General features: G+C 41.6%; 1 protein-coding gene across 4 annotated transcripts in view; it reads left to right on the top strand.

Moving 5' to 3' along the window:
* The first annotated feature begins 8,462 nt into the window (after window positions 1-8,462).
* Window positions 8,463-12,460, top strand: part of TFAP2B (transcription factor AP-2 beta) — a 29,203-nt gene continuing 25,205 nt past the window's right edge. For 2 of the 4 annotated variants that reach the window (XR_008654261.2, XM_055263948.2), the window contains exons 1-3: window positions 8,463-8,522; window positions 8,949-9,085; window positions 12,237-12,263. Coding sequence is in view for 2 of the 4 variants with exons in the window: in XM_055263948.2 (XP_055119923.1) it covers window positions 9,005-9,085; window positions 12,237-12,263 (108 nt within the window). In the remaining 2 variants the exon portion in view is untranslated. The remainder of the gene's footprint in view (window positions 8,523-8,948; window positions 9,086-12,236; window positions 12,264-12,460) is intronic. The other 2 variants (XR_010119012.1, XM_055263949.2) reach the window with 1 other exon arrangement.

Below are 12,460 nucleotides of genomic sequence, written 5' to 3' on the forward strand. Positions count from 1 at the left end.
ATTTTTTGTAGAAAAAAAAAGTGTCACTATGTTGCCTAGGCTGGTCTTCAACTCCTGGGCTCAAGCAATCCTCCTGCCTCCGACTCCCAAAGTGCTGACATTACGGCCACTGTACCTAGCCTGAATGCTTTCTGAGACATTTTAGTTTATCAGTGATAGTCATAGAGCAAGCCACTCCAGTTGGACACAAGTCCTGAAATGCAGTTTTACCAACATAAAAAACGGTTGGACTTTTTATGTTGTTTGCATAAAACATAATGGCAACTTTTCTGCACTTAAACCAGGTTTACTAATGCAACCTGGGATTTCACTTACTCTATAGGTTTTTCATTCTCAGTAAGTTGTTAGGCATGATGCTGATGTGGTTACTACAGTCCAGAAACCATAAGGACCCTGAGTGGTAAAAATCTGTGGGTATTTTCATGTCTTCCTCTGTCGGTCTATGAGGCCCCCACTTCTTGCTCATATTTTTGTTATTTTTATCTTTGCTAAATTATAGCTTTTGGGATTTGTTCCAGAGTATTGGCCTGTTAAAATATTTGCGAATCCTCATTCTGTAATCCAGTGTACTATTTTCCCTGATGTTTAGCACCTAGAAAGTAACTAACATGTCTTGTAATTATTCTTCAAGTCTTTTATATTAGCAAGAATGAGACTAAGGACAAAGTCCTGTGGCCAACTATTAAAGCTACTGTCTTAAATTGTTTTTTATTAATCAATTAATTTCTTTGGGAGATAATTATTCAAATAACTGCAAATCTGAGATGGAAACAGTAGATACAACATATACTGAGTGGTTTCCTTATACTGGAGTCACGAAAAGCATTTTATATGTATTATCTCAATCATGATGACTATTCCCACACAATGGCTATTGCCATGCACATATTTCATGTAGGAAATATGTTTAATAAGAAAATATGTATCATACAAAGCAATTGAGGCTCAGGGAGGTTAGATAATTTTCTTAATGTCCAAGATAGTAAACAGATCTGGAATTCACACACATCTGTCCTACTCCAAAGCTCATATCCTTCATCAAAGAGAAAGACAGTCTCCAAATACCATAACATCACTCAGCCTAGATAAGGGAGCCAATGAAAAACCTTTGAAATGTCTTCATGAGCTCCAGATGCACTGTGTCTCCAATATTCAGTCTAGTGAATTTTTAGCAAAAGGAAATGAGAACATATGGAATTATCTGTTCTTCCTGAATCCATGCTAGTTCTGAGATCTCTTCATTCCCTTCCAGAATTGACTAACTGCACTTTGACAAACTAAATTATCATTTTCTTAGGGAAACAATAGTATGATTCCCCATCTGTAGTTTCTAGTATCCGTCTAGTATCACCTTTTGTTGTTGTTGTTTTTTTAGACCAAGACTCACTCTGTCGCCCAGGCTGGAGTGCTGTGTAATGATCTTGGCTCACTGCAACCTCCACCCCTTGAGTTTGAGCAACCCTCATGCTTCAGCCTCCCAAGTAGCTGGAAAGCTGGAATTACAGGTGTGCACCACCTCACCTGGCTAATTTTTGTATTTTTAGCGGAGACAGCGTTTCACCATGTTGGTCAAGCTAGTCTCCAACTCCGGACCTCAGGTGATTCACCTGCCTCAGCCTCCCACAGTGCTGGAATTATAGGCATAAGCCACTGAGCCTGGCTTTAGTATCACTCTTTCTGAAGAATGAAGTGTTTTCCAGCCTTTGCTATTGGACATTGGTTCCACTCTGCATACTTTATCAAAGATTACTAACCATAATTTCAAGATTATAACTACAAATTCTTTTAGTACATTAAGATGTTATTCTTGTAGACATACATCCTTGAATTTTTCAAAGTGCCTATTAAGTACTAGCTATTAAAATAATATTCTCTTCCCTCAAGCTATATCTATGGTCTGAATGTTTCTGTCCCTCCAGAATTCATATGTTGAAATCCAACTCTTAATGTGTTGGCATTAAGAAATTAGGCCTTTGGGAGGAGACAAGGTCAGGAGGGCAGAGTCCTGGTGAATGGGATTAGCGCCCTTATAAAAGAAGCCTGAGTGCTAGGTGCGGTGGCTCACGCCTGTAATCCCAGCAGTTTGAGAGAGCGAGGCAGGTGGATCACCTAAGGTTGAGAGTTGGAGACCAGCCTGGCCAACATGGTGAAACCCTGTCTCTGCTAAAAAAAGAAAAAAAAAAAAGAAATACAAAAAGTTCACTGGGCATGGTGGCAGGCGCCTGCACTCCTAGCTACTCAAGGTGGCTGAAGAGGAGAATCGCTTGAACCCGGGAGGTGAAGGTTGCAGTGAGCCGAGATTGTGCCACTGCACTCCAGCCTGGGTGACAGAGCAAGACTCCATCAAAAAAAAAAAAAAAAAAAAAAAAAGCCTGAGAGCTTGTTTGCCCCTTTTGCCTTTCCACCATGTGAGGTAACCATCTATTGGAACAGGCCCTCACCAAACACTGAATCTACTGGTTAACTAATCTTGGTCTTCCCAAGCTCCAGAACTGTGAGCAATAAAATGGTGCTGTTTATAAATTACCCATTCTAGGGTATTCCTTTTGGCCATACATAAAAACTTATTTTTATTGCAAACAAACAAAAAAAAGGAGAGAAAGAGAGAAAATGGTCAGAAATACAACACATAAGATTAAGAATTTAACAGCATCTTACATTCTGTCCTAATGGCAGCATAATTAATAGGAACGAATGGTCATGTTGCTTCCTGCCACAGCTGGGAGGTATTTTTTTTTTATAGCAGCTTCTACAAACTAAGACACTGTTTTCTTGTCCTTTCTTTCTTTGCTTTCTTCTAAGATCGTATTCCTAAAAAATTTTTGTGGTTGCCATTTATTAAAAGATTGGGACCAATTCTTTTAAACTCTCTCACAGAGGGCTCCAGGGGCTCCAGAAAGATGAGGCTTGCTGCAACATGCTCAGAAAGAACACTTTCATTTAAATTTTTTTGGCTGCTCCCAGTGGCTCACATCTGTAATCTCAGTGCTTTGGGAGGCTGAGGAAGGATTGCTTGAGGCCAGGAGTTCAAGACCAACCTGGTCAATATAGCAAGACCCCGTTTCTACAAAAATAAAAATAGAAATTAGCTAGGTGTGGTGGCGTGCACCTGTAGTCCCAGCTACCGGGGAGGCTGAGGTGGGAGGATTTATTGAGCCCAGGAGGGTGATGCTGCAGTGTTCATGTGACCATGCTACTGCACTCCAGCCTGGACAACAGGGTGAGACCTTGTCTCAAAAGAGTAATATTTAAAATAAAAAATTTAATTAATTACTACTTGATGCTTTTATCAGTTTCATGAACTCCATTCCTATGGAAGAAGCTTGAATATCACCTAGTAAATTCTCCTTTTTTTTTTTTTTTTTTTTGAGATGGAATTTTGTTCTTATCCCCCAGGCTGGAGTGCAATGGCGTGATCTTGGCTCACTGCAACCACCGCCTCCTAGATTCAAGCGATTCTCCTGCCTCAGCTTCCCAAGTAGCTGAGATTACAGGCGTGTGCTACCATGCCCGAGTAATTTTGTACTTTTAGTAGAGACGGGGTTTCACCATGTTAGCCAGGCTATTCTCAAACTCCTGACCTCAGGTGAAACACCCATCTTGGCCTCCCAAAGTGCTGGGATTGCAGGTGTGAGCTTCTGGCCGAATTCTCCTCATTTTATCAACGAGAAAACTGAGATCTGGAAAGGTCAGAGGACTTGCCCAAGGGAATATAACTAGTAAATGAAAAACTCATCTTATGTCAAAGAAATAAAAAAGAGGCATAAAATGAAGATCCTTCCCTATTTTTATCAGAATGCCAAATCGTGAATTTTAGGAAGTAGCTCCAATATAATGCTAATTTCTCCCAAATGTCCCTTGTACTTATGAGACACTTCAGTTCTGATGCTATACATTGTATGTGTTTATTCATGCTTTAAAGGTTATATTTCTGCTCTACATCTTTCAAAGTCTTTACTTGCAAATTTTTTTTCCTCACAGATGTGTACTGGTCTACTGGTTGCATTTTGAAACCAAATTGTTTAGTATTCTCACCCTTCAAGATTGCTCCTTCTTAAAGCAATAATGTGGAAAGCATCCACGATGATGAAAGTACCTGTCCTCCTGCATTAGTTATGGCAGAGGAGACACACACCTCTCACATTTTGTATGTGAAATGCCCATTGGTGTTGAAAACAATTGTTGCATGGCTGTTTGCATTATTTACTTCAGCCCCTCATCTTCCGTTCTTTAACCTCTTTACCTCCAAGAGATAGGAATTTCAAAACTGCTCCCTTAGCCACTTCGTACCCCCATAGTTAAACAGAAAAGCTTAAGGGGATCAGGACATCTAAAATCTACAATAAAATTACTGTTGCTTCTCAAAAGTCCCAGGGAAAGGATGAGTTTTCACAGTTACAGTTATTTTTATTCTCACAAGTGATTTCAACCCAGTATCTTTTACAAGTTTACAAATGTACCATCAACTAAATATTATGATTGAAGTAAGAAATGCTCTTTCCTCTTTGGTGCTTGCCTCAATCTCGATAACTATGAAGAGTCAATCTAAAGATAACCCCACCCACATTTCATTTTTTAAAAACACTCCTGTGTGAACATTAGTCCCTCCTGTTTCGTTTCTTCATACCAAGTCACTGAAACCTACATGGTATCAAAGCCCTAGAAATCTGAAGGCAGGTGCTTAAATTGTACTTTCAGACATTCAACAGTATTTTGTTTCCAAATTGATGATGAAAACACCTTCCGAATCTTCCCCAAAAATATAATCACGAGAAAGCTTAAGACAGAAACATGGTAGGAAAATTAGGAGCCAGACTGCAACAATAAAAAATCGAGCTGTCATGTTTTATCATTTTTTAACTTATCAAGATCTGTTATATGGATGTCGTGTCTTATTATTCATCTCAGCAGACAGTAATGCTTCTGGTGGGTAAGAGGTGGGGTAATATCTGAGGATGCTAAAGTAAGACAGTTTTTCCTTCCCCTCTTCTTTCCTTTGCCTACTTATAAATCCAGGACTATAAAAAATAACCCTGGACATACTCAATGATCCAAAAATACTGTCTTCTTAACTTCAGAAGGAAAGAAGTAAAACAGCATCATGAGACTGTGGGCAAAGCGCTGAGTACATAGTCTGAAGACCTGTATTGGGTTTCCCACCTCCACTTTCTAACCAGGAGCTTATTGCAAATCCCTGGTTGTTAGAAGCCTCCACTTTCCTGACCCCCCGCTAAGTGTTTTGAGACAATGATAAGTTAAATTGTTTACGAAGCAATAGTACCACATATATTTTCCCACAGATATTATTTTAATAAATTTTCACAATCATTTCCATTTTGCAGTTCAGTACACTGAACCTCAGGCTATTAAATAGCCTGCCCCACCACCTCAAATGAGAAAGGCCAGGGTGCAAACTTGACACAATAATTCTAATTCTTGACTTTTCTAATTTTATTATTTTTGTGTGTTGGGTAGATGGAAAGGGGAAACCCAGGGAGACTGTGTAATGGATAAAGAAAAGGTGGTACAGTGGGCATTTGCCAAGGAAGATAGCTCATGGAGTCTTAACCCACAGGTGCAAAGGTGAGGGCTAGTGGAAGGAAGGAAGTCAAGTAAATTTAGATAATTCATAATTAGATTTTTAGAAGAAAGATGAAAGAAGACATGAAAGTGCTCCTAGTTGACCTTGATTTAATAATGATATTTTTCTGTTACATTTTTTAAAAAACAGTCCCGAACCTACTTCGAAAATCACCAGCAGAGGGCTTCATGCTGGGTGCATTTGCTTTTAATTATAGACTCCGACACTTACTGAATAATATTCCCTCTATTTGAGGCTGAAAAAAAAAAAAGAGGGTATCAATAATTCTTTTCTTTGCTGTTTTAAACTGAAATAAATGCAAATGAAAGAGGAAAGTAAGAGTGTTAACTATGTGGGATGTCTGAAGTGCGGTTCCACCTAGGAGTGCATGTGCGTATCCTGAAAAAGAAATATGGACATAAGGCAAGATAACGAGGAAAATGCGTATTTTACTCGTTTAATTTCCTTCAAATCCAGAATTTGTTTTGCCTTTGTGTTTCCATTTATTGAGTTATTGCGGGAATGTTTTCCCTACGTCATGTGATTGAGCGATAACGCGAAAGGCAATAGAAAGTAAAAGCAAGAGAGGTAGGTTCAAGTTAGGAAAAATTTTCTCCGTAGCGGCTGAGCTTTTATTGTGCGTTTCTTCCGGCGTTTGAACTTTTTAGATGCTAGAACGATCGTTTCTAAAATTAGTAAATGTTATAAGAAGTGAACTTTAAAAATGTTCCTCTCAATAACAGGTTTTCAAGAACGGAAAGAAACCTTTGCCGAAAAAGAAGTCAAGGAGCCTTGCAGGGTTTGCGTCTATAAAATTCCGACAGAGGGCGCTGTTGCCCGTTCAATGACAGGGAACCCTCCGTGGGAACGGTTAACCTTGCAATGTCTAGGACTTTTCGAATAACGCCCACGTTAAAAAAAATTAACCAGGATTTTAATTATGGTTATGTATTTTGAAGATATTTCTCTATATATATGTGTATATTTTTAGGTTTATGCTTCATTCTTAATAAAACCAGATTTGTTAATTTTCAGGTTTCCTAAAGAACTTAAATTTTAACCAAATATCTCAAGATATTTCCATTTTAAAAAATACCTAATACTAGCATAAAACAAAATTACATATAAAAAGTTTGAAATTATTCATATATAAGGCTATAAAATAGTTATACTAACACAATACATTACATTATTTTAATTTATGTGTAAAATTATCTCTTGCAGGTTTTGTTTTGTTAAATCTCAGAGTTTATTTATTTTAGACTAGGCAATAATATACCAAAAAGATATTAAAAGGTGTTAAAGGCATTTAGAGAAAAAAGTAAGATTTTTCCAAATGCATTTTATTTGGGTTGTAATGATCTTTAGGTAATAACAATGATAGAATTATTGATTTAAAAGGGAGAAAACAATTATTTCCATTAATGAAATGTCTTGTGTCTGGAGAATCTGAATTTCCAAGTCTATAATATTTATCTTTCAGAGTATTGATCTGGCACTGATTTTAGTTCTAGAAGTCAGCGGGTGTGGAACCCGTTTCAAGTCCCACCACACAATAAGATTAAGAAAAATCCCTCCCCATCTCCTAACTAGCTCTGGAAGCAAAGAAGAAAATCTTTGCTGATGCTCCTAGTGAAAAATCTGTATAGATTGTGTATGATTTAAGGTTAACATTTAAAGGGGAAGAAAGGAATGGAAAGAGAAAGGAAGGAAGGAAAAGGGAAATGAAGGAAAGAAAAAAGGAAAACAAAAAGGAGGGAGGAAGAGGAGAAAAGAAAAGACGAAACATAAAAAATTCAACCGGAAATAAAGGGTTTATTTCTGAAGTTCCTTCTGAAGCACCTTCTTTGTGTTCTTTTCCTTTGACTTATCTTTAAAAATTAAATTAAAAATCTGCAGAATTGTTTATTCTGCACTTCATGAAGCTTCTCCTTGGTTTTGATTGAATCGACGTCCAACACGGTTGTCCGGAGCCCTCTACTCAAACGGCGTCCATCCCTGTTCGCGCAGAGCTGCACACAGCAGTCCTGGATTTAAAGACAATCACCCTTTGCAGATTCACTCTCACCAGGCTTAATAACTTCCACCCCAAATTGCCCCATCCCTCCTCGGTCCCTCCTGGCATTTCTCGTCTGTCTCAGGGACAGAGATCCTCTTCTGGGCGTCTGTTCCGGCTATGAGGAGCTCTCACAGAGGGGATGGGAAAAGGGGGAACAGGGGAACAGATGAGTATTCATTTCATGATAAAATTCAGAATCCCTGCGCCTTAAATGGTGCCCATTTTCTAAGTCTGGTTAATATTGTTCTTGTTGCTGATGATGTTTTCCTTTTTAAAAAACTATATGAATCACCTTATTAAGAAAAATTATACAAAAAAAAAGAAACTCCACATGCACTAAAATATTTTTCACTATCTCTTTGAAGACATTCTGCTTAAACCTTTTCAAAGATTCGGGTGGCCCTTTCTTGACTCTTCATGATTAAAACTACTTACAAGTCATACACAACAGATGCAAATATAAAATGTCCTTGGCCTCTGCAAAGAAGGCTCAAAATTAACCTTGTGTGAACGTGTGCGTACGTTGCTTCCAACATCTGAAAAAAACTTGATAAAATGGAGACTCCAGCCAAGAGGAATGGTGCATGGAATCCGTTGAAAATGCACACAAACAACACCTAAAACAACAAGCAGCACAAACTGAGGTGTATTTAAGTTTCCAAAGGTGTTAGGCAAAATGATCAGAAAAGATTAGAAATGGTCACCAATGGTGGCTAGCTTTTTTGTTCTATGGTGACAGAGATAAAGTTAAAAAAAAAAAAAAAGTTGTGTAGTCATCAACACAGAGAGATAGTCCTTAAAATCCCCCATAACCAGCCTTTCAAAATACTCTCTTCCGGAACATACATGAATAGGAGGGAGCTTTTGTGTTTAAAAATCTTGGTAAGTGTCCCCCTTTAAAATCTACATAGAAAATAGGGGACTGATGGCCCCTGGTTTCTCATTATGAATTGCAAAGACTTCAGTTAGTGGCTACAATGATTTGTCATTTTCGATATAGAGGTTTTAAAATGTATGTATTATATTAACCACCCTGAACAACTCTCTGTTAAATGCACATTTGGAGTCTGCAGACTGTGTGACCCAGAGGTGCTTATATAACTATATGTGGGTGTCTGGGTGTAAATACGGGTTTATGATTTTTATAATATATATGTCTGTGGGTTGCATCTAACTCCTGTGTGTGCAATAATGTTTTTTCTCTTTGCTGAGGCTAACTTGTCCAGCCTATTGTTTGAGACAACAGATATAAGTTGCGATGGGAGAGGAGCGTCGGATTTGGTGTGTATCCCCCATTTCCAATTATAGATGGATCATTACAGACAGCGGAGTCCTGAGAAGCCAGACATCTGCTCCTCACATGAATGCACTCACCTCCTAGAGACCAGGCTGCCATCATGCTCTGGAAGCTCGTGGAGAATGTCAAGTACGAAGATATCTATGAGGTGAGTCGACACCCCCAGATGCATCTTAGAGCTTTGCAGATAGAGAATTTGAGCTTCTTGATACCCCAACTGATATATATTGTTAAGCTATTTACTCGTAGATTTCTGGTCGGTTTTCTCAGCTTTCTTTAACTTTTAGAAAAGCTGGCTAGGGAAGGCTTCGCTGTTCTGAAAAGGGACTTTAAGGTTGAAATCTGACAACTTTAATTTAGTAATGTTTTTATTTATTTTATTTTTCTTTCTCTTTTCCTCACCTCCCCCCACCCCACCCCACCCTTTTAAGCTCTGATGGGGAATGTGGTGCTACTGAATGTGGGCACGCTGTCAGAGAAAATCGAGATTCTGATAAAGGCAGGGGCTTTTCACGTTTTAAATGTGGAAGAGAATTGGGTTTTCAAGCCTCATTTTTAACAGACTCGGGCTTTTAATTTTTATTTTCAATAAAATTTCTGAAATTGATAACAAATGGTTCCAAGTAGAGGACAGAGAATTAGCGGGAAAGAGGTAGATGGATGGAGATACGGATGGATAGAGCAAAATCGAAGAAGTTGTAGCAGTTTGTTATTTTCTGTTTTCTTGTGTTTTGCTTCCTTGAGGGTCACTGCGTCCGAACAGAAATCGCAGCCGCCCCCTGCGTGGGCATCTTTCACGGAAATTTCTGCCCACGTTCAATGAGCACGGGTCTCTAGCACTGAGGCTAGCTCAACTCTTCTGGGCAGAAGTTGCGCCCAGCCCGGAGGAGGCCAGCCGCCTCCGGGGCCGGGATCGCCCTCGCCAAAGCCCTTTTCTGGCTCGGGCGAGGGCTGATGCGGAGGCCAGGCGGCTCCGCTACTCGCGGGCGCGGCGGACGAGGCGGACGAGGCGGACGAGGCGGACGAGGCGGGCGAGGCGGGCGAGGGGGGCGAGGCGCGGGGCGCGCGGCGGGCCGGGCTGGGGACCGGGAAGCCCGCGGAGCCTCGCTCTTAAGCGAATGGCCTGGGACAGCCCCATGTGGTTGCCAGGGGAAGGGAGGAAGGGAACGCTCTGCTGAGACGTCGAGGGAGGAAATAAAAACTTCGGAAAGGCGAAGCGGAGTTAGAAAAGAGGGGAAGTGGAGGCGGGCGAAGCCGGCCGTGGAGATTGCTAAGAGGAAAAGTTGGAGAGAAAAGGAAGGAAGAGAAGCAGACTCCCGGGTGGCGGGCGCGGGCCGCTAGGTCAGACCAAAGGTGGAGGGATGCAGACGCTCCCCAAAGAGCCGAGAAAGACACGCGACCCCTCCGGATCGGGACAGCTCCTGAAAGCCCGGCGGGGAGCCGCCTCGAAGATCCTAAGAGTGGGCGACTCACAGGCGCGGCCGGCAAGCTCCTGGAGGACTCGGGCTCCGACGAGCGCCCACAGGCAGCGCCTGGCGCCCACATCTCCTGCGCGCCCCGAATCCTAATGTTGGGGTGTGTGTATGTGTGGAGGTGTGTAGGAGAGAGGAGGAGGAGAGAAGAGAGGAGAGGGAGAAAAGCAAGAGAGAGCGCGAGAGCGCAGAGAGGAGAGAGATTCGTCTTGTTGCTGAATGATGCTTGGGGTTTCCTTTCCTCTTTGTGGTTGTGTATCGACTGTAACGAAGAGCCGCGCCTAAGCGCCTGGTGGTGATTGTTTCGGTTCGGCCTCCTTTTCTTTCCTTAACAGGCGGGATAATGGTAAAGTCGAAGGCGCTAGAACTGTCCTAAAGAATATTAGCGCCCAAAGTGGGCATGACATTAGCAAGCGTGGGGCCATGGTGAAAACAGCTCAAGGTATATGTATGCAGAGGCATTTCAGTGGGTTCTAAAAAGTAACCAGGGTAACACTCGTTCTTTACAGAAAGTAAAGTAGCCAAATGGAAAAGGAAGGAGGGAGAGAAAAAAGGAGGGAGGGAGAGAGGAAGAGGGAGGGGTGGAGTGGAAGGGAGGGAAGAGAGAAGAGAAAAGAGGGGAGGGAGAGAGAGAAAGAGAAAGAAACAGGGAGAGAGAGGGAATATTACAGGTGGTCCTGTCTGCCTAAATTTTCTGCTCAAAAAACAGAATCCGCAGCTCGGTGGAAGGAGCCTATTTAAGTCTGGACTAAGGTTGAACTTTAACAGAAATGGCAGTCAGGCCAGTTGAACGGGTTCCTGAAACATCCAAAAAGGTTTTCTGTTGCCTCTGGCTTTGCCTGGAAAAGATAAGTTTAGTGTATTTGAAGATTGATGGCGTATGTTTTAAATTGAGGTAAAAATCGCAAACTATGTGAGCACTAAACAGGAAAAGGCTGCACAAGGAATGAAAAGCCTCCATCTCGCTTCTGTCCTTTAACAAATGAGCATAATCTTCCACATTTAACAAAAGTCTGCAAAAGTCACTGTAAATAACCAGGCCCACCAATTTTCTTTTCTCTCGCCTCCAAATGATGAAGCAATCTTTTTTATTTTGTTTTTGTAATCCTCACACAAAGCACCCAGGGCGATCAATTCCTCCGGATTAGGAAAGTCTCTCTTCAGGTAGGAGGACACCTCCATTCTATACAACCTCCCAGCACTGTTCTCCCTCACTGCCTTATCCAAAGGGGCAGGGGCTGCTTTACTCGTGTCCCCGGCACAGTTAATTGAAGTTCTGCCTCTTTCCTGCTAAACTTTTTCCCCAGTCTGCCTTTGCCAGCCCCCTCGTCTGATTACATCTAGTAATTCTCCACTGAATGAACGTCATTTACAATAGTAGGGGAGCTCTGCGCTCGCTGCTGCTTCACGCTCCATTTGTCCTCCATTCTCCCTTTAAAGTACTCGTGTAATATTAATAGTCATGAATATCAATTATTATGAGGCGGTGTAGGCAAGCGGAGGGAGGAAGGGGCGCCCGAGCAGTCTGAGCCCAGCTTCGGGTGGAAGAGGACTGCATCTGGAGCCCCGAAGAACGGCAGAAGAAAAGAGGCCAAAAAGACAGCAAAGAGACAGATGAATAGTTCTGCCTGTGTGTGACAGGCATCGCCAATCTTGTTGGGGTGGGGGGGCGGGTGTAATTTTTTTTTTTTTTTTTTTTTTGATGGCTTGTCCTGGAAACACATCAAGCTCAGCTCCTGTGTCCAGCTCGCTTCTCTGCTGGACTCCTTGATTTTTTTTTTTTAATCATTGTTTGATTTTGAGCAGTAACCAGGCTTTTTTTTCCAGATGTTAGTCCACACCTATTCATCCATGGTGAGTTTGGATTCACGTGTTACCAGAATTGCATGCTCCCTCCTCTCACTGTCTCTCTGTCTCTGCGTCTCTGTGTGTGTGTGTGTCTCACACTCTCTGCCTCTCTCTGTCTTCCTTTGAGCGCCTTTGGCTTGGTAATTTAGCACCATAATTGGACGAGGCTGCAGCTGCTTCTCTCTGCATTGTGTGTTCTCCGT

Source organism: Symphalangus syndactylus, chromosome 23 (assembly GCF_028878055.3).
Source record: "Symphalangus syndactylus isolate Jambi chromosome 23, NHGRI_mSymSyn1-v2.1_pri, whole genome shotgun sequence".
NCBI lineage: Eukaryota > Metazoa > Chordata > Mammalia > Primates > Hylobatidae > Symphalangus > Symphalangus syndactylus.